Source organism: Sminthopsis crassicaudata, chromosome 4 (genome assembly GCF_048593235.1).
Source record: "Sminthopsis crassicaudata isolate SCR6 chromosome 4, ASM4859323v1, whole genome shotgun sequence".
Classification (NCBI taxonomy): Eukaryota; Metazoa; Chordata; class Mammalia; order Dasyuromorphia; family Dasyuridae; genus Sminthopsis; species Sminthopsis crassicaudata.
The window spans coordinates 296,755,655-296,774,567 of NC_133620.1; the positions used below are offsets into that span (position 1 = coordinate 296,755,655).

An 18,913-nucleotide genomic window follows, 5' to 3' on the forward strand; every position below is an offset into this window, starting at 1 on the left:
AAAGTGATGGGAGAGATATGTGTAGGGGTTCTCTTAAAGTTTGAATCCACTCTTTTCAGGGGTGAAAGTAGGGGAGAACATACCTCCAATTCATATTCTGTTTATCTTCTGTTACATGCTGAGCCTGACTCAATCCTGGTAGTTTAGTTTCATTATTGGAACAAAATAAGACAATGGAACATAGTAGGTATAATAATAATAATAAATAATAATAAACATTTGCTGCCTGACTGATTGTAGGTCATTCATCAGTTAACAGAGACCTACTTAGCCAAAGCAAGACAAAGATATTCAATGAGTAAAGCATTTAGAATTCCTTGAGTTGATTCAGCTGATGATACCTGCCTCTCCTGTTGTAATTCAATAACCAAGTCCCTGAGGTGTCTTTGCTACTTCATAACCAGACAACTAGGACATTATGTCAACAGTTTGAGCCCTTAATCTTCTGGAAGAATGTCTTAATATTGGGTTCTAGTGGCAATCAGAGAGTTGTGGGAATCCCCTTTTGGTCGGCACAAATCCTTCATGAAAGAATTCACGAACCCCAAGAGTTCTGGTTATTCTCCAATACTCTGCTAATTATTGTGATAAGGCTAGGAATAAAACTACTTCCAATTGTAACATACATTCCTCCTTTTCCTGCTAATAACCTGTCCAGAATCATTCTATTTTCTTATGCCATTCTGTTAGTAGCATCTAAGTACTCTGTTATTCCCTTTGATGAGGTATAACCAAATGACATCTAAATAAAATTAGGATTAATTGCGGTCTAGTGGCAGGTTTGGGGTACAGGGAATCAAATGGAGCTCCCCTGCAACCCTTTGGATTCGGCGCAAGGATACAAAGTTAAATGAGTTCTAGCAACTGCAAGAGTCCCCTGTAAATAAGGCTCAAAAACCTAGATTGAAAAAAAAAAAGTTTATTGTAGGGTTTGGAAGTAAGGTTCAAGTCTGGTTAGTAAAAGGAGTTAGAGAAAGAAATACACCAAAAGCGTGGGACAGAGAGTCTGTGATGCAAAGCATGGTGCTGGCATGTTTCAACTCTCTGCCAAGAGATGATTCCAGCTTGGCTCTTTTATTTGCTTGAAAGGGCTTATGGGTGGAGCCCAGGTTGATTCCTCTAGAGCCAGAACCCACCAAGTGGGGGTTGGGCTACCTGAGCAGATCATTAGAATGGGGGTTGGGTACAGCCCAAACTAGCTCAGATCAGGATCTCTCCCCTTAGAATACAAAAGGGTGGTTTTGACCAGATCTTGTAAATCAAGGGTCAGTCCCAAAGGAAGTTGGAGATCAGAAAAGGAATCTTAAAGGGGCTATCGCTCCTATCACCTTCACTGGTATAATTTATCCAATAATATTTACTCACCAGAGTAGGAATGACTCAAATCCAGAAGTAGATTTCTAGCCTTGAATTCATCAGTTATTGTCCTTGACTTAATTCTTCCTGATTCAATATTTCTCAAATGCCAGGGTAAAAAGAATAGCCATTTGGGTGGGTGCACATATGCCCACTCAGTTCCCAGCAAAGCAGATTTGAGAGTACTGCCTCCACAATATTCCCCAAGGTTTGCCTGGGGTATGTTCATCCCTGAGAAATTGAGAGCTAAGGGGCTAGTATAGTCTGATTTATTCCTCACAGAAGGGAAAGGTAGAACAAAGCATGGCAATTCTCCCCAGGAATGTTATTTTGGGAACAGCAGGAATTCACTATGAGGAATATTTAAAACCTGAGTTTTTACGATATATTCAGAGTTCTTTCTATTGTGCCATGAGACCTTTATCATTCAGAGCTTTAAGATCACATAAGATCTTTCTCCTGGGTGATCTCAAGTATAAAGGAATTCCAGATCTGATGCAATTTTTGTGGGTCTATGTGATTAGCTGATAAGAGCTGTGATACATAGGCTACTCAGAGACAGTGTCAGTGTCCTTAAGTGACTAGTAGAGTTAGGGCATGGGGAAATACATTGTAAGAGAGAGTGTTTATGATTGGCCTCTTATGCAAATTACTTCCCTTAGTTTTCCTCATTGGTTAAATGAAGAGATTGGATTAAATAATTTCTAAGATACTTCTCAGTTTTAAATCCTATGAATAATCAGCTTGGGAACCGAGGTTTGAGTCTTCTTTCTCTATTAAAAACAAACAAACAAACTTTTCTTTTGAAATATTAGGACCTCTGTGTTGAATGAGATTAATGCCAGGATATAGAGTTATCTTGTTCTGAAAAAAAAAAAAAAAAAAGTTTTTTGGTGAGAACTTGAGACAAAAGAAATAAGATACCCTTCAACATTACCCTCCTTCTTTTCAAAGCATCCCTTGATGGTCACATTTCATTTGTATTTTCTATAGTGATGGTTCTATTCATAGTGTCCTATATAGTCAATGAATAATTTGTATTTATTAACCACCGTCCTAAAAGTATCAGATAGTATGCGAGGCATTTGGAATATAAATGCAGAAGTCAAATAGTCTTTACACTTAAGGAGATCAAAGTCAATATGTACATATATAGGTGATATGTAAAATATAGACAAATTAAATTTGGTGGATAGGCATTACCAGACTGTAGGGAGAGAATCAAAAACATCCCACTTGTAGAAGGGGAACAATTGGTTTTATCTTTCAAGGAAGCTAGTGAGTCAAAGCAACAGAGCTGAGAATAAAATGCACCCCAATATTCTAAGCCTGTGCAAATGGAAAATCATCTGAGATTCAGCAAGAAAGCTCATCTGACCGAACTGAGGATATCTAATAATGTTGGAAAGACAAGTTAAAGATAGGTATTGTAGGGCTTTAAATGCCAGGCAGAGGAGTTTGTATTGAATCCTAGAATCAAGAGAGTCACTAGAGCTTTTCTGGGCAAGGGCATGAAAGATTTATGCTTTATAAATATCACATTGGCAACTATGTGAATGATAGTTGGAGAGCAGAGATTTGAGGAAAAAAGATCAATTAGAGGGATATTGCAATAATACAGGTAAGAGGCAATGATAGTCTGGATCAGGGTTGTAGTCCTGGATCAGGTGAGTGGGCTGAAAAGCTTCATATGATGTTGTTGAGGTAGAATGAACAAGTCTAGCAAATTAGTCAATATATAAAGTAAGGGAGAGTGAGGAGCTGAAGATGATTCAGGTTGTAAGTCCTTAGCAAAAATAGGGACTTTTGAAAGAGATGTGGATTTACATGGAGAAATAATAAATTTTCCTTTGGACACGTTGATTTTTGAAATAACAACAGAGCATCTGAGGTGGCTAAGTGGCATAGTGGAGAAGGAAACGAGAAATCACTCCAGTATCTTTGCCAAGAAACCCCCAAATGAGGTCATAAGGAATTGGACATGTCTTAAAAATGACTGAACAACAACCCAAGATATCTAGTGGAAAATATTTGCTAGATTGCTGGTGATGCAGAACAGGAGTTCAGGAGAGGGACTTGGGCCTAGATATTGTACTGGGAGCCATCCACATTTGAAAGAATAATGAAATGTGTGGGATGATTTCAAAGAAAAGGCAGAGGGATAGAACAGACATTCTTAGACATATATTTGGATAGATAACACAGAGTTAGCAAAGTGAGAGTGGGGAAGAACAGCTGAACAGATAAGAGGAGAAAATAAGGAATAAATGAGTATTTTCTGGATGTAGTATTGAAATATTGAAGAGGGATAAAAAAAAAAAAAGATAAGAATTGAAAAAAAGACTACCACATTTGTGGCAGAAACTAAGCACTGACCCACATTTAACACCATATACAAAGTTGGTTTATGATCAAGGCATAAAGAATGATATTATAAATATCTTTTTTTTTTTTTTTTTAATTTTAGGCTGGGGTTAAGTGACTTGCCCAGGGTCACACAGCTAGGAAATGTTAAGTGTCCAAGACCAGATTTGAACTTGAGTCCTTCTGAATTCAAGGCTGGTGCTCTATCCACTACGCCACCTAGCTGCCCCCTGATATTATAAATAAATTAAAAGATAGTTTATCTCTCAGACCTGTGTAAGGAGGAAGGAATTTGTGACCAAAGAAGAACTAGAGATCATTATTGATCACAAAATAGATATGATCATATTAAGTTAAAAAATTTTAGTACAAACAAAACTAATGCAGTCAAGATTAGAAGGAAAGCAATAAACTGGGAGAATATTTTTACATTCAAAAGTTCTAATAAAGGCCTCATTTCCAAAATATATGGAGAATTGACTCTAATTTAAAGAAATCAAGCCATTCTCTAATTGATAAACAGTCAAAGAATATGAACAGACAATTTTCAGATGAAGAAATTGAAACTATTTCTAGTCATATGAAAAGAAGCTCCAAATCACTATTGATCAGAGAAATGCAAATTAAGACAACTCTTGAGATACTGCTAGACACCTCTCAGATTGGCTTAGATAATAGGAAAACATAATGATGAATGTTGGAGGGATGTGGGAAAACTGGGACAGTCATACATTGTTGGTGGAATTGTGAACGGATCCAACCATTCTGGAGAGCAATTTGGAACTAAGCTCAAAAAGTTATCAAACTGTGCATACCCTGTGACCCAGCAGTGTTACTATTGGGCCTATATCACGAAGAGATCTTAAAAGGAAGGAAAGGGACCCACATGTGCAAAAATGGTTGTGGCAGCCTTCTTTGCAGTGGCTAGAAACTGGAAACTGAATGCATGCCCATCAGCTGGAGAAGGGCTGAATAAATTTTGGTATATGAATATTTTGGAATATTATTGTTCTATAAGAAACAATTATTGTAATGATTTCAGAAAGGCCTGAAGAGACTTACATAAACTGATGCTAAGTGAAACGAGCAGAACCAGGAGATGGCATGGCAACAGCAAGACTATATGAAGATCAATTCTGATGCACATGGCTCTCTTCAGCAATGAATTGATTCAGACCAGTTCCAATTGTTCAGTAATGAAGAGAGCCATCAACACCCAGGGAGAAGACTGTGGGAACTGAGTATGGACCACAACATAACATGTTCACTCTTTCTGTTGTTGTTTGCTTGCATTTTTGTTTTCCCTCTCAGGTTTTTGTTTTTGTTTTCTAGATCCAATTTTTCTTGTGCAGAAAGATAGCTGTTATGTATATGTATATATGTGTGTATATATATTGGATTTAACATATAGTTTAACATGTATTGGAGTACCTGCCATCTAGGGGAGGGGAGGGGAAAATTTGGAACAGAAGATTTTTCAAGGGTCAGTGTTGAAAAATAACCCATGCATATGTTTTGTAAATAAAAAGCTATTTTAAAAAAAAGACTACCATACCAATTAAGAAATTACTGATCACTGTGGAAAGTAAGGTTTCATTTGCATAGTGAGATAAGGAAACGGATTGCAAAGTGTTAAAAAAGAGAGCAAATGGAATAAAAACAATAAAATGTACACACCACACATAAATTTTCTTTAGGAGTTTGACTGTGAAAGGAAAGTCAAAAAGACACCATCTTTAAGGCTTCTTAAATGGGGGGACATGTACATTAAAGAAGTAACTATTAGAGAGAGCTTGGCAGTTACAGAGATAGTAGAAATGATACTTAGTGCTTTCGTCCAGAGAAGACTTGAGATGGAATGAGAAGAGATGGGACTGACTGACAAAGAGTTATAAGGTATAGAATACAGGAAAAGAGTGAGATCATAACATCTCTTTCTTAACTTGAAGAAGGTTCTTCTGCTAAAAGAGAGGAGAAGAGATGAAGGAGACTTGAGGAGAGAACGAGAGAGCAAGCAATTCAACAATAGAAGACAATGTGAGTTGAACCAGGACATTAGAGTCAGAGCAAGTGGAAAGCAAGAAATAGAAGGATTTAGAAGAGTGAAGAAAATGAGTAAACCCTAAAGGGTCTTTACTATTTTTACCTATCATAATCTAGTTTATGAATGGTATATAACCGTATTATCTTCCCTGCTAACAGTTAAGTCCTTCCTGTGATCCCTGGGAAGGCACTCTGTCTGCAATGAATTGCTTTTGGGATGACTTACCATGGGGAGGAAGATACCCCAGAAGTGGGTGCCTTTCTGAGCCTTTGCTTGGGTGATAGCTACCAAATCAAGGACCTCAGAGTCAGTTGCCTGTTTCTCTGTTTCAGCTTCCAGCTAATCTCTTGTCCCTTCTCCCTCTGGGGGCCCCACAGCTACTAATCAGTTTATAAGTATATATGTGAGAGATTATGGAGATAGCACCCAGGAGCTGTGTACTATCTGTGTCCTTTCTTCCCCAACTGGGGGGCCAGTTGGTAGAGGAGAGAGGCAAGAACCGAAGGGGAGATAAGGATTTTAATCTCTACCCCTAAACTGCCAGGAAAGGGCTGAATCTTTGGGAGCCACTGGTAAGTGGGAAAGGTCCCAATGAAAGAATTGGGAAGAAATCAGAGGTGGGCTGAGGTCAGGTTCTAGCCTGGATAAACCCTTATTTTTTAGACTGGGGGAAAGATAGCTGTTGTTGAATAGGAATTGGCTTTCTAGGAGAAGTGCTGAGAGGAAAGGGTTATGAAGAGAGAAGAAAAGTGATACAGGGTAGAGAAGCAGTGGGGGGTGGACGGGTAGGTGGGGGAAAATGTCACCAAATATTATCTATTCTTACCTTGCTCCTCAATCTTGCCTTCAGATTCCTTGTATGTGTGCGTGGGGTTGGGGATGAGATGAAGGGATATTGTAGGGGTGAAGGCAAAGGACTAACCTGGCCTTGAGATGCTAAGAAATTAAGGAAAGTAAGAGGACAAGAGAATAGGGGAACAAGTATCATAATGGTAAGGAATGGTTTGGGTGGAAATTGGATCTTGAATGATGGTTTTGTTCCCTCCTTTTTTCTCTCCTTCCGCATAACTCTTTATCTTTTCTGTTTCCCAGGTTGTCCCACTATGGCTCCCACTCCATCTTCTCCCTTATCTCTCTGACCCTATTATTCTCTTGCCTCATCATGCTTATCCCCCCCATAAATGATCTCTCCCATCACCCTCCATGGTGCTTTTCTCCTCTCCCTTTTCCTCTTTTCTTTCTATTTCTTCTCTTTCTCCCTGCACCCATCTTCCCTGCCACCTTTACAGTAGGTATATTGGGTCCCTGGACATGTGACCCTATCTTTTCTCGGGCCTACCCACACTTGGCTGCCCGACTGGCTGCTACTCGAGTGAACCATGACCAAGCCCTGGAAGGTGGTCCCTGGTTTGAGGTCATCCTGCTCCCAGAGCCATGTCACACCTCAGGCTCCCTGGGGGCCCTATCTCCTTCGTTAGCCCGTGTCTCTGGTCTAGTGGGTCCTGTGAATCCAGCTGCTTGCCATCCTGCTGAACTGTTGGCTCAAGAAGCTGGGGTCCCCCTGGTGCCCTGGAGCTGCCCCCAAGGAGAAGCTCGAACCACAGCCCCTGCCCTTCCCCTAGCCCCTGATGTCCTCTACGTTCTGTTGAGAGCATTTCGCTGGGCCACAGTAGCCCTAGTCACTGCCCCACAGGACCTGTGGGTAGAGGCTGGCCAGGCCCTTGCTGGGAGCCTCCGGAGGAAAGGCCTGCCTGTAGCCATGGTGACCTCCTTGGAGACTACGGACCAGGAAAGTGCCAAGAATGCCCTTAAAAGAATTAGAGATGGACCCAGTGTCAAAGGTACAGACAGAGCTACAATTAAGAATTCTAGCAAGCAGGGCAATTCTTGGACTTGGGGAGGCTTGGATAACTTTGTTGAGGTGTCATCTCACTGGAAAGGGAGATGGCCTGTCCCCCAAGGAATCTGCATCATGGCAAGAATTCCTTGAATCCCTAATCCCTGAAAAGAGGTGGGGGTGGGAGAGCACAGAGGCAAGCCCCAGCAGAGGAGAAGCATGGACACAACAGAGCCATGGAGATGTTAGTCTTGGGACTAGGTGAGGGAGCCAGCTGTAATCTGTTCCTTGTGATAAAGGATGGCAGAGGACCTTTAGGCTTGGGAATGGTAGGCCTCCCTTAGTTATGGCTAAGGGCATGGTTATCTAGGAAGGGAAGGGATTGAAAAGTTAGAGGCCTAGGATGGGGGAACTCCTGAGTCAAATGGGAGGGAGTTCTGATGCCTGAGATCCTCTCCACCGCTGGTCTGCCTCCACAGTGGTGATCATGGTGATGCATTCAGTTCTACTGGGTGGGGAAGAGCAGAGGTTGCTGTTGGAGGCTGCCGAGGAATTGGGCCTAGTAGAAGGCACAATGGTGTTCCTTCCCTACGACACCCTGCACTATGCCCTACCCCCCGGCCCTGAGGCCCTGAGGCCCATCAACAACAGTTCCAGACTCCGAAAAGCTCATGATGCTGTGCTCACTCTAACCCGCTACTGCCCTAAAGGGAACGTGTCAGCTAGCTTACGCCAGGCCCAGGAGCAACAGGAGCTTCCAATGGACCTTAAACCCCAGGAGGTGAGGAGATATGTGGGGACTCAGAGGGAATAGGTAAGGCAGAGGGCCAGGGAGAGGGGTCCTACAATAATGGGGAGCAGAGATGGAGGAGACCTAGAAGCAGAGAGGGGATGGAGTGAGAGGGCAGCAATATAAGAAGGAAGTAAAGGGAGGAGCAGTAAGAAGCTGAGAATAGTTATCGAGTGACTAACAGGAATATAGAATAAAATCAAAGTAAACTGTCTTCCTGTAGCCAGTAAAGAGGTAGGACTTGAAGAGTGCCCAGCATATGAAACAATAAGGAACACAGATTCCTGGTTAGTAGGATCGCTGTGGCTCTGTCTCAGTCTCTCTCTTCCCTCCCACTTTTTCATCCATTGATGTCAAAGGCATGTTTATCAGATTTCTGTGATACAAAGAGAGTGGGATGTCCTCCAATTTGTCGATGTCCTTCTTAAAATGTAATAGACTTGAACACAATTCCCCAGTTGGCAGATTCGAGCAGAATGCACTAGGATCATCATCTCTGCCATTCGGAGCATTTGGTCTGATTATAAGGCTAGGTAACACTTTGGTAACAGTGCTAGAATCTAAAAGGACCTCGATGGACTGCAACAATAGTCTGTAGCAAACAAAATGGAATGTGGTACAAAGAAAAATGCGATTACAAAAGATAAAACAGTTACATAAAATACAAGGGGGTGGGGTAGGGTATGACGGGTAGGCAGTTCATGTGAAAAAAAACTGGGGGCTTTAGAAGATCCAGAACTCAAAATGAGTTTGCCCTGACTAGTCTGGGGAAAAAAAAGCCCAGGCTAAGTATGAGAAAATATACCATCTACAAGGAAGGAGCTCATCGTCCTGCTGTGTTCTGCTTTGACTGGATTCCTCCTACTTGGAGTGTTTTAAGAAGGACACTGGCAAAGTGATGGGCATGGAAAGGAAGGACATTGGGATAATGAGGGATATAACTATCTGACAATATTCAAAGGATTGTAAATAGATGAGGAAGCAGGCTTGTTCTTTTGGGTTTCAGACAATGGAACTAGGAATGTTAACTGGAAATCATAAATACAAAGAAAAATGTCCCAATGCTTAGAGATGTTTAAAAGGGTCATGGGCTACCTTGAGTTCCCCATTACTGGGAGTCTTCCAACAGAGAGTGGACAGCTACTTGTTAGGGATGTTGCAAAGGGCTGGGCTAGATGACCCCTGATTCTGTCATTCTTCAGGTATCCCCACTCTTTGGCACAATCTATGATGCTATCTACTTGCTGGCAGGAGCTGTGGCAGGAGCACAAGTAGCTGGGGGTGGAGGATGGGTCTCTGGGGCAGCGGTAGCCCGACACATCCCCAAAACTGAGGTCCCTGGCTTCTGTGGAGACGTGGGAGGGACAAAGGAGCCTCCTTTCGTGCTACTGGATACAGATGGGGTGGGGGACCAGCTACTCCCCACTTATACACTGGACCCAGCTCAGGGTCTCCTCAGCTATGCTGGTAATCCCATCCACTTTCCTCGTGGTGGCCGGGGGCCTGGTCCTGACCCTCCTTGTTGGTTTGACCTCAACGTGATCTGCAGTGGAGGTAAGGTTCTTTCTCCTTCTTCATCCTTAAGACTACACATGTCCTTTGTAATTCTTCCTGAGATTCTTCAGTTTCTCTTCAGTTGACTGTCCTGCCCCTATCTCAGGATTTCTTCTGGACTCTGCTTCAGACCTCCTAGAAACCCCAGATATTTCTGTCCTAGCATCCTGCTAGGACCTCTTGATTCCCCATGAGGTCCCCCCCCCCATGATCATCTTGAAAGTTCCCTCCCAGGAAGTTCCCTACCACACCAGAAATCCTACCTGGCTCTACTCCTTGAGCTTCTTCCACTTGATTATCATGTTTCCAAATTCTCTTTCCCTTTCTGCTCCTCACTCTCCAATAAATGTTGCCACCCTGAACTCTTTTCCATTTTCCTCTTGTCCTTAGGAATAGAGCCCAGGTTCATCCTTCTTGTCATCCTTATCATTGTTGCTGTGGGGCTGGTGGTCACCACACTAGCCTATTATATTCGGTAAGCTGAAGTTGGAAAGGAAGAGAAACTGGACGGAAAAGGGGAACAGGATTTGGAGGAAAGAGATGGGAATTATTCTAGAAACTATTATTGGGGATTAATAGATGAGTCAACCCTCCTGTCTGTGCCTAGTTCTGTGAACCATGTGTTTGGGATGGCTTGGTTCTATTTTCTGTAACTGAGGCTGGAGAGCAAAGAAGTTGTTCATCAGACCAAGGAGAAGTGGATGGGTGTTGGGGTTGTTTTCAGTCCCAGTCAAGTTGTATGGCCTTGGTAGGAGAGGTGCCAGAAGGAATTGGGAGCTCTGTTACACAGGGATGAAGCTTCCTCATTTTCTATTCTGTACCTGGGGGAGGGCGGATGGTCCTTTCCTTGTCTCCATTACTCTCTCCCCAAGTTTCCCTTTCCAAAATGACTTCTCTGCTTCTGGGCTCCCAGACTCCAGCTCCTCCATGCCCAAATGATCTCTGGTCCCAACAAAATGATCCTGACTCTGGAGGACATCACCTTCCTTCCTCGGCAGGGGAGCAATTCCCGAAAGGTATGGAAGTCAAGAGACTTGATTCCCATGTGGTCCACTGCTACTGAATTACTGTATGACTACCAAAAATACTTCCCATTTATTACTCTGCACTTCAGTTTACTCTTCTGCAAAATGTGGATAATAATATTACCTGAGAACTAATTATCTCAAAGCAGTAAGAATATAATGGAGTAAAGGATGTGAAACTGCTTTGCCCTACTAATAATTATATACATCTGAAGAGGTGAATATTTTCTCCCTTGATACCTGGCCCCTGTTCTCTTCTGGACCTAATCCTTAACTTTCAACTTCAACTTAATTCAATCACAGATTGCTGCCTTGTCACCCTTACTCATTTCCCCATTTATCTTATACTTCTTCTTCCCTTCTCTTTGCCCAGGTAACAGAGGGGAGCCGGTCAAGCCTGGCTGCCCCCAGTATATCTGACATGCGTAGCATCAGCCAGCCCCAAGATAATTCTAATATTGGCATGTATGAGGTGAGTACTCTGCCAGGATTCTTCCTCACAGAGCCAATCTTTCCTCTAGCTATAGATGCCAAATCAAAATAATGTCAGCTGAATGAGGGAAGAGTACATGAAAACTCTGTTTTATCCAATATGTATATCTTGCTGGGGCAATTGGGGTTAAATGACTTGCTCAGGATCACACAGCTAGGAAGTGTTAAGTGTCTGAGATCAGGTTTGAACTCAGGTCCTCCTGACTTCAGGGATGTTAAACTGTATTTTGTATTATCTAAAATGAAATGATGTCAAGTTCCAGTAGAAATGAGGACCACTGAACCATGCATAGGAGCAGCTAGGGATAAAATGCCAGTCCTGGAATCAGGAAAACGTATATTCATGAATTGAAATTTAGCTTCAGACTCTTACTAGCTGCCTGACCCTGGACAAGTCACTTATCCCTGTTTGCCTCAGTTCCTCACCTGTAAAATGAACTGAAAAGGAAAATGGCAATATCTTTGCCAAGAAAACCCAACCCCAAATGGGATCAGGAAGAGTTAGAAATGACTGAATAACAACAGATCCTACATAAGGCTCTCTCTGGGTTACATGACTTAGTTGTAAATGTAATGTTATCTACATTTTATTGTATGTTTTGATAAATATTTCCCCAATACATTTAATCTAGTTCTAGCATGCTATGTAATATTACAGGCAGCAGTTAGCATTCTTGACACTTCTGGATCTAGAATATGGCTCTAAGGGAAGGATGAATTTTCTTATTATCATGAAAAGAAGCCTCTCCAGCAAATCAGTCATGATTAACTAAAGGATCTTGAAGGTGGACTTGGCACATTGCCTGGCTAACAAGCTTAAGCAGCCATCACTCTCCATCCCTTCATATTTAGTGATTATGAACCCATGTGGAAAAGGAAGAATACATTACCTTTCTGAAAAAGACTGAATACCCTGGTGTAAAATGTGGTTTTCTGGATTGTTGTCATTGATGCAAAATGTGGGTTATTTGGGTTCCTGTGCAAGTATTTACAGTAAGAATATACCCCCCAAGGGGTTGTACAGGATATGAGGTGTCCATGTCAAATTGTCCCCAGGCAGTAATTTTAACTTACCTTGGCAAAATGGCAATTATGGATTCTGGTTTAGGGTTGATGTACCTTGAGCAAGATTTTCTGTGGTGAATATTTATTTATTTATTTTAATTATAGTTTTTATTTACCAGATATATTCATGGGTAATTTTACAGTATTGACAATTGTCAAACCTTTTGTTCCAATTTTTCCCCTCCTTCCCCCCCACCCCAGATGGCAGGTTGACCAATACATGTTAAATATGTTTAAAGTATAAGTTAAATACAATATATGTATACATGTCCATAAAGTTGTTTTGCTGTACAAAAAGAATCGGACTTTGAAATAGTGTACAATTAGCCTGTGAAGGAAATCCAAAATACAGGCAAACAAAAATAGAGGGATTGGGAATTCTATGTAGTGGTTCATAGTCATCTCCCAGAGTTCTTTTGCTGGGTGTAGCTGGTTCAATTCATTACTGCTCTCTTGGAATTGATTTGGTTCATCTCATTGTTGAAAATGGCCACATCCATCAGAATTGATCATCATGTAGTATTGTTGATGAAGTATACAATGAGCTCCTGGTCCTGCTCATTTCACTCAGCATCAGTTCATGTAAGTCTCTCCAGGCCTTTCTGAAATCCTCCTGCTGTCATTTCTTACAGAATAATAATATTCCATAGTATTCATATACCACAATTTTTCAGCCATTCTCCAATTGATGGGCATGAATGTAGTTTCCATTTTCTGGCCACTATAAAGTGGTGAATATTTATGAAAGATAGCATGATATGGTGCAAAGATTTGTAGTCATTAAACCTGGGTTTCTAAAGGTGTTCCAACACTAAATACTTGCATTTAAGCAAATTACTTCATTTTTATAAGCCTTCATCTCTATGTGACCAATGAAGCCTTTTATGTGTGACCATTAGGACCACTATGGAATAATAATTAGAACTCAATCAAATTTTAATCCACATGGGCAGCACCGAATATCAGTTATGCACTGGGGGGACCATTCTTTCTGACTCTCAAAAAACTAGCTACCACTTTCCTTTTTGTTTAGCATCTTTTCCAAGCGGCAATGCTAATTATCCAGTAAACAAGCATTTGTTTTAGTTTTTAAAATATTTTAATTTTTAAAATTTCTTGATTCATTTTCTTACTCTCCCAATCCAACTCCCAAAAATGATAACATGAGAAAAATAGGATCCATTACAAAAATGTATAGTCAATCAAAATAAATTTCCCCTGGCTATGTCCAAAAGAAAATTTGTTTCATTCTGCATTGAGTCCCTCTCTTAGGAGGTAGGTAGTGCTTCATCATTAGTTGATCAGAATTGAGCACCATATGCAAATTTTTCTGCCATAAAAGAGGCTAGAAAAAGCTTTTATAGTGGAAAGGAGGAGGGGGAGGAGGAAGACTGAGTGAACCCTACTCTCATCAGAGTTGTCTCGAAGAGGAAATAATATGCACACTTAATATAGTTGTAGAAATCTATCTTACCCTCAGGAAAGTGGGAGAAGGAGGAAAAAGGATTTAGGGAAAGGGAAAGGGGTGATAAAAGAGAGGGCATAGTGGGGGAAGGGGTGGTCAATAGCAAAACACTTTTGAAGAGGGTCAGGGTGAAAGGAGAGAGAGAATAGAATAAACAGGAGGAAAATTAGCAACAGTTAATATCAGTAATTGTTTTTTCTTTTTTAAATTAAACTTCTTCTTTTTTTCTTTTCATTAAGGCAATTGGGATTAAATGTTTTGCCTAGAGTCACATAATAAGCAAGTGTTAAGTTTCTGAGATCATATTTGAACTCAGGTCCTCCTGACTTCAGGGCTGGTACTCTCTAACTGTACCACCTAGCTGCCCCAAAGCTTCTTATTTTCAAAACACATGCATGGATAATTTTCAACATTCACCCTTGTAAAACCTTGTGTTCCAATTTTTTCCCACCCTTTCCCCCACCTTCCCAGAAGACAAGTAATCCAAAATGTGTTAAACATGTGTAATTCTTCTATACATATTTCCACAATGATCATATTGCACAAGAAAAATCAGATCAAAAAGAAAAAAATGAGAAAGAAAACAAAAATGCAAGCTAACAACAACAAAAAAATGAAAATACTATGTTGTGATCCATACTCAGTCCCCACAGTCCTCTCTCTAGGTGTAGGTGGCTCTCTTCATCACAAGATCATTGAAACAGGCCTGAATCATCTCTCTAATGAAAAGAGCCATGTCCATCAGAATTGATCATCATATAATCTTATTGTTGACATGTACAATGTTCTCCTGATTCTACTAATTTCACTCAGCATCAGTTCATGTAAGTCTCTCCAGACCTCTCTGAAATCATGCTGCTGCTCATTTCTTATAGAAGAATAGTATTTCATAATGTTCATATACCATAACTTATTCAGCCATTCTCCAACTAATGGAGTCTCAGTTACCAGTTTCTTGCCACTACAAAAAGGACTGCCACAAGTTTTTTTTCATATATGGGTCCCTTTCTCTCCTTTATGATCTCTTTGGGATACAGGCCCAGTAGGGGCCTGGGAAAAGAAATTTAAAACAAGTTTGTCTGATGAAGCTCTCATTTCTCAAATATATAAGAAGCTGAGTCAAATTTATTTTTTTTTAAAGATAAGTGATCAAAAGATATGAGCTATGCCCAAAGGGCTATAAAATCATGCATAGCCTTTGACTTAACAATACCACTACTAGGCATGAATCCCAAACGAAATTAAAAAACAAAACAAAAACAAAAATAAAAAAACAAGAAAAGAAAAATACATGCGAAAATATTTATAGTAGTTCTCTCAAGGAAAAGTATTGGAAATTGAGGGGATAACTATCAATTGTAGAATGGCTGAATAAATTGTTGTGTGTGATTATTTTGGAATATTATTGTTTTGTGGGAAATGATGAGCAGGATAGTCTCAGAAAAACTTGGAATGTCCTCTATGAACTCAAGCAAAGTGAAAAATATTGTGTACAAAGTAATAGTAATGTTGTGGGATGATCAGCTGTGAATGATTGCTATTCTCAGCAATACAGTGGTCCATGACTACTCTGAAGGACTTATGATGAAAAATGCTACCTATTATCCAGAGAAAGGATTGTTTGTGTCTGAATACAGATTGAAGCATACTCTCTTTTTTTTTTTAACTTTATTTTTCTTGAGGGTTTTTTTTTGTGGGGGGAAGGGAGATCTATGTTTCTTTTATAATCGTATTCTATCAAATTTATATACCATATATTGTTCATCCATTCTGTTTAAATGGGCTCCTCCTCAATTTCTATTTTTTGCCACTTGAAAAAGTTATACATATTTTTTATACATTCTTAGAGATTGTTTTCCTTAAAACTAATCCCTCCCTTAATCTTCCTTCCCACTAATTCCCTTTTCCCACTTTTTCCTTTTCTCTCCTAATATCCTCAGGAGTAAAATGAATTGAAAAAAAAGTTAGGTACTTTTGTACTCAACCGCATGTTAATCATTTCAGATCAGAGTAAGGTTCAAATGTTCCTTCCACCTTCCTCTTCCTCCTTGTAGATATCTACTTGTGCACTTTGATTATGTGCACTTATGATAATTGTCCCTAACCTTTCTTTTCCTTCTCCCTTTCTCCTTAATAATGTTCTTTTCCTCTTTCCCTTCTTTTCTTAAGATCATGAAGATAGTATTCCAAAAAGATTAAAGAAAAAGGAAAAATGTTCAAAAATATTTATAACTTCTCTTTTTGTGATGACAAAGAATTGGAAATGGAGGGGATATCCTTCAATTGAGTAATGGCTAAACAAGCCGTGTGGTTAGTATGTGATTGTGATTAAGTATGATTAGTGCTATAAAAAAAGATGGTTTTTTAAAAACTGGAAAGATATATAAACTGACAAAAAGTGAGCTTAACAGAACCAAGAGGACATTGGACATAGTAAACAATAATATTGTATGATTAAATGTGAATGAGTTATTTTGAAAAAATATAGTAAAGACATAACAGAATCATTCCTAGACCTTGTCTAAATTAGACTCTCTTGATGAATCCTGATGATGGTATTCAGAAAGATCACATGTATCATTTTTATATATTTCAAGGTAAGCACTTTATCCTCATTTAGTCCTTTATCACCATTTATGTTTGCCTTTATATGTTTTTCTTCACTTCTATATTTGAACTTCAGCATTTCTCTGTAGCTCTGGCCTTTTTGTGAGAAATGTCTGGCCTCTATTTCAAGAAATGTCCAATTTTCACTTTTATACTCCATTTTCAGGCTGTTCTTGTCTGTACATTCTTATCCTTTGCCTTCTAGAACATTGTATTCCAAGATCTCCACTGCTTTACAGTGATACCTGTTAAATCATGTGTGTTCCGGGATGTGGCACTTAGGTATTTGAATTATTTCTGGCTTTTTGCAATATTTTTATTTTGATCTGAAAGCTCTCATTTTGGAGTTTCTTTCAGGATGTCACCAGTAGAGTCTTTCTATTTCTATTTTACCCTCTGATTCTAAGAGATTTAGCCACTTTTCTTTTAAGATTTTTTTTTTTTGAAATAGCATATCTAAACTCTCTTTTTCTTTCTCTATCTTTTGGTCATGTGTTCTGCTAGCTCAGTGATTCTTTATTCTTTTTTCTTCATTTGTTTTCCATGTAAGTTGTTTGCTATGAATTACTTTATATTTTGTTCTATTTTTCAACCTTTTAACTTTTTTTTTTTTAATGTTTCTTATCATCTCATGAAGTCCTTGGCTTGGACTGATGGTCCATTTGAATTTTCAGGGAGTTTGTACCAAGCTGTTTATTCTTTTTTTTCCTTAATAGTTCTCTTTTTTTCCCTCTCAAAAGGTCTCCTTTCATTTATTTAAAAAAAAAAACCCAACAACATTTTAACTCCTTTTTAAAAAAAACAAAAACAACAAAAAAAAAACCTCTTACTTCATCTCTTTCAGTAATTTTAGTTGAATTTATGGCCAAGCTATTTTTTTCTCTGAGACATGCTGTCAAGTATGTGCCAGGCACTATACATTGGGAATACAAGAAAGGCAAAAAGCTATCCCTGTTTTTGAGAAGTTTACAGTCATTAGAAACAACTGTATATTGTCAGGTTAAATACAAGATAAACTGGGGAAGGCACTAATATTTTGGGGAATCAGGAAAAGCTTTTTATAGAAGGTAGGATTTTAGTTGAACTTGAAGAAAAAAAGAGAAGCCAGGAGGCTGAAATGAAGAGGAAGAATATTCTAATTCTAAGAGACAGCTGGTGAAAATGCCTGAAGAAGTGTCTTATTTGAGTAATAGCAAAGAGACCTTGTCACTGGGCTATGGAAGAGGGTCAGGTTATAAAAGCATTTGAACGCTAAACAAGGTGTTTTATATTTGGTCCTGGAAATGAAAAGGAACCCCTGGAGTTTGTTGAATAGGAAAGTGCAGGGCAGGGATTGGGGAGTATTAGTGACATGGTCAGATGAGGAAATCTTGAGGAAGGTCATTCAAATGAAGATATTTTGGAATGGGGAGTCAGAAGGCAGGGAAACCAACCAGAAGTCTATTATAATGTAAGATGATAAATCGGACCTTTATCTGAGTGATGGCAGTATCAGAAGAGAAAAGGAAGAAATGTATAGAGATAGCATAGAGGTAGAAATGATAGAATTTGACCACTGATTGATATGGGGGGAATGAGAGAGAGTGAAATATTGAGGATGGCATTTATATTGATGAACCTGAATGGGAAGCTGGTAGTACCCTCAAAGTAATAGGACAATTTTAAAGGGGTGGATGGGAATGCTAATCAGTTCAGTTTCCCATGTTTTATGGGAAATAAATTCGATCTAGATAAGTTGATCTGCCAATCATGGGAGTTGATGAAATCACTAAGCAAAATTATATATTTAAGAGAAAGGAAGAAGGCCCAGGATGGAGCCAGGACACCTACAGTGTCCTGGATGAAGATCCATCAAAGGAGACAAAAGAATAGAAGGAGAACAAGGAGATAGTAGGATTAATAAAACCTAGAGAAAGAGAGTATCAAGGAGAAAGGGGTGATTGACAGTGGTAAAGGATTAACGCTGATAAAAGATCATTAAATTTGGTAATATGGTGATCATTGGTAACTTGACAGAGAAAAAGGATAAAAGTGGAAAGCCAATCTTCAGAAAGTTAAGTGAAAGGAAAGAAAATGAAGGTGTCTATTCTGGGATTGCAACCATAAAAAGGAAAAGAGATGTAAAATGGTAGCTATTGGGGATGAATGGATCAAATAAGAATATTTTGAGGATGAAGTCTTGAACACGTTTGTAGTCAATATGGAAGTACCCAGAAGATGACAAGTGATTGAAGATCAATGAAAGTAGGGATAATAAAAGGTGACTAACTTCTGGGAGAGACAGGTTAGAGTGGAAGCACTAAAGTAGAAATGG

The 18,913-nt window shown here is 39.5% G+C and overlaps 1 protein-coding gene across 1 annotated transcript in view; it reads left to right on the top strand.

Moving 5' to 3' along the window:
* The first annotated feature begins 6,871 nt into the window (after positions 1–6,871).
* Positions 6,872–18,913, top strand: part of GUCY2D (guanylate cyclase 2D, retinal) — a 37,506-nt gene continuing 25,464 nt past the window's right edge. The window contains exons 1-6 of the mRNA XM_074311872.1: positions 6,872–7,605; positions 8,081–8,382; positions 9,594–9,945; positions 10,336–10,420; positions 10,859–10,961; positions 11,344–11,442. Coding sequence (XP_074167973.1) covers positions 6,927–7,605; positions 8,081–8,382; positions 9,594–9,945; positions 10,336–10,420; positions 10,859–10,961; positions 11,344–11,442 — 1,620 coding nt within the window. The 5' untranslated portion in view covers positions 6,872–6,926. The remainder of the gene's footprint in view (positions 7,606–8,080; positions 8,383–9,593; positions 9,946–10,335; positions 10,421–10,858; positions 10,962–11,343; positions 11,443–18,913) is intronic.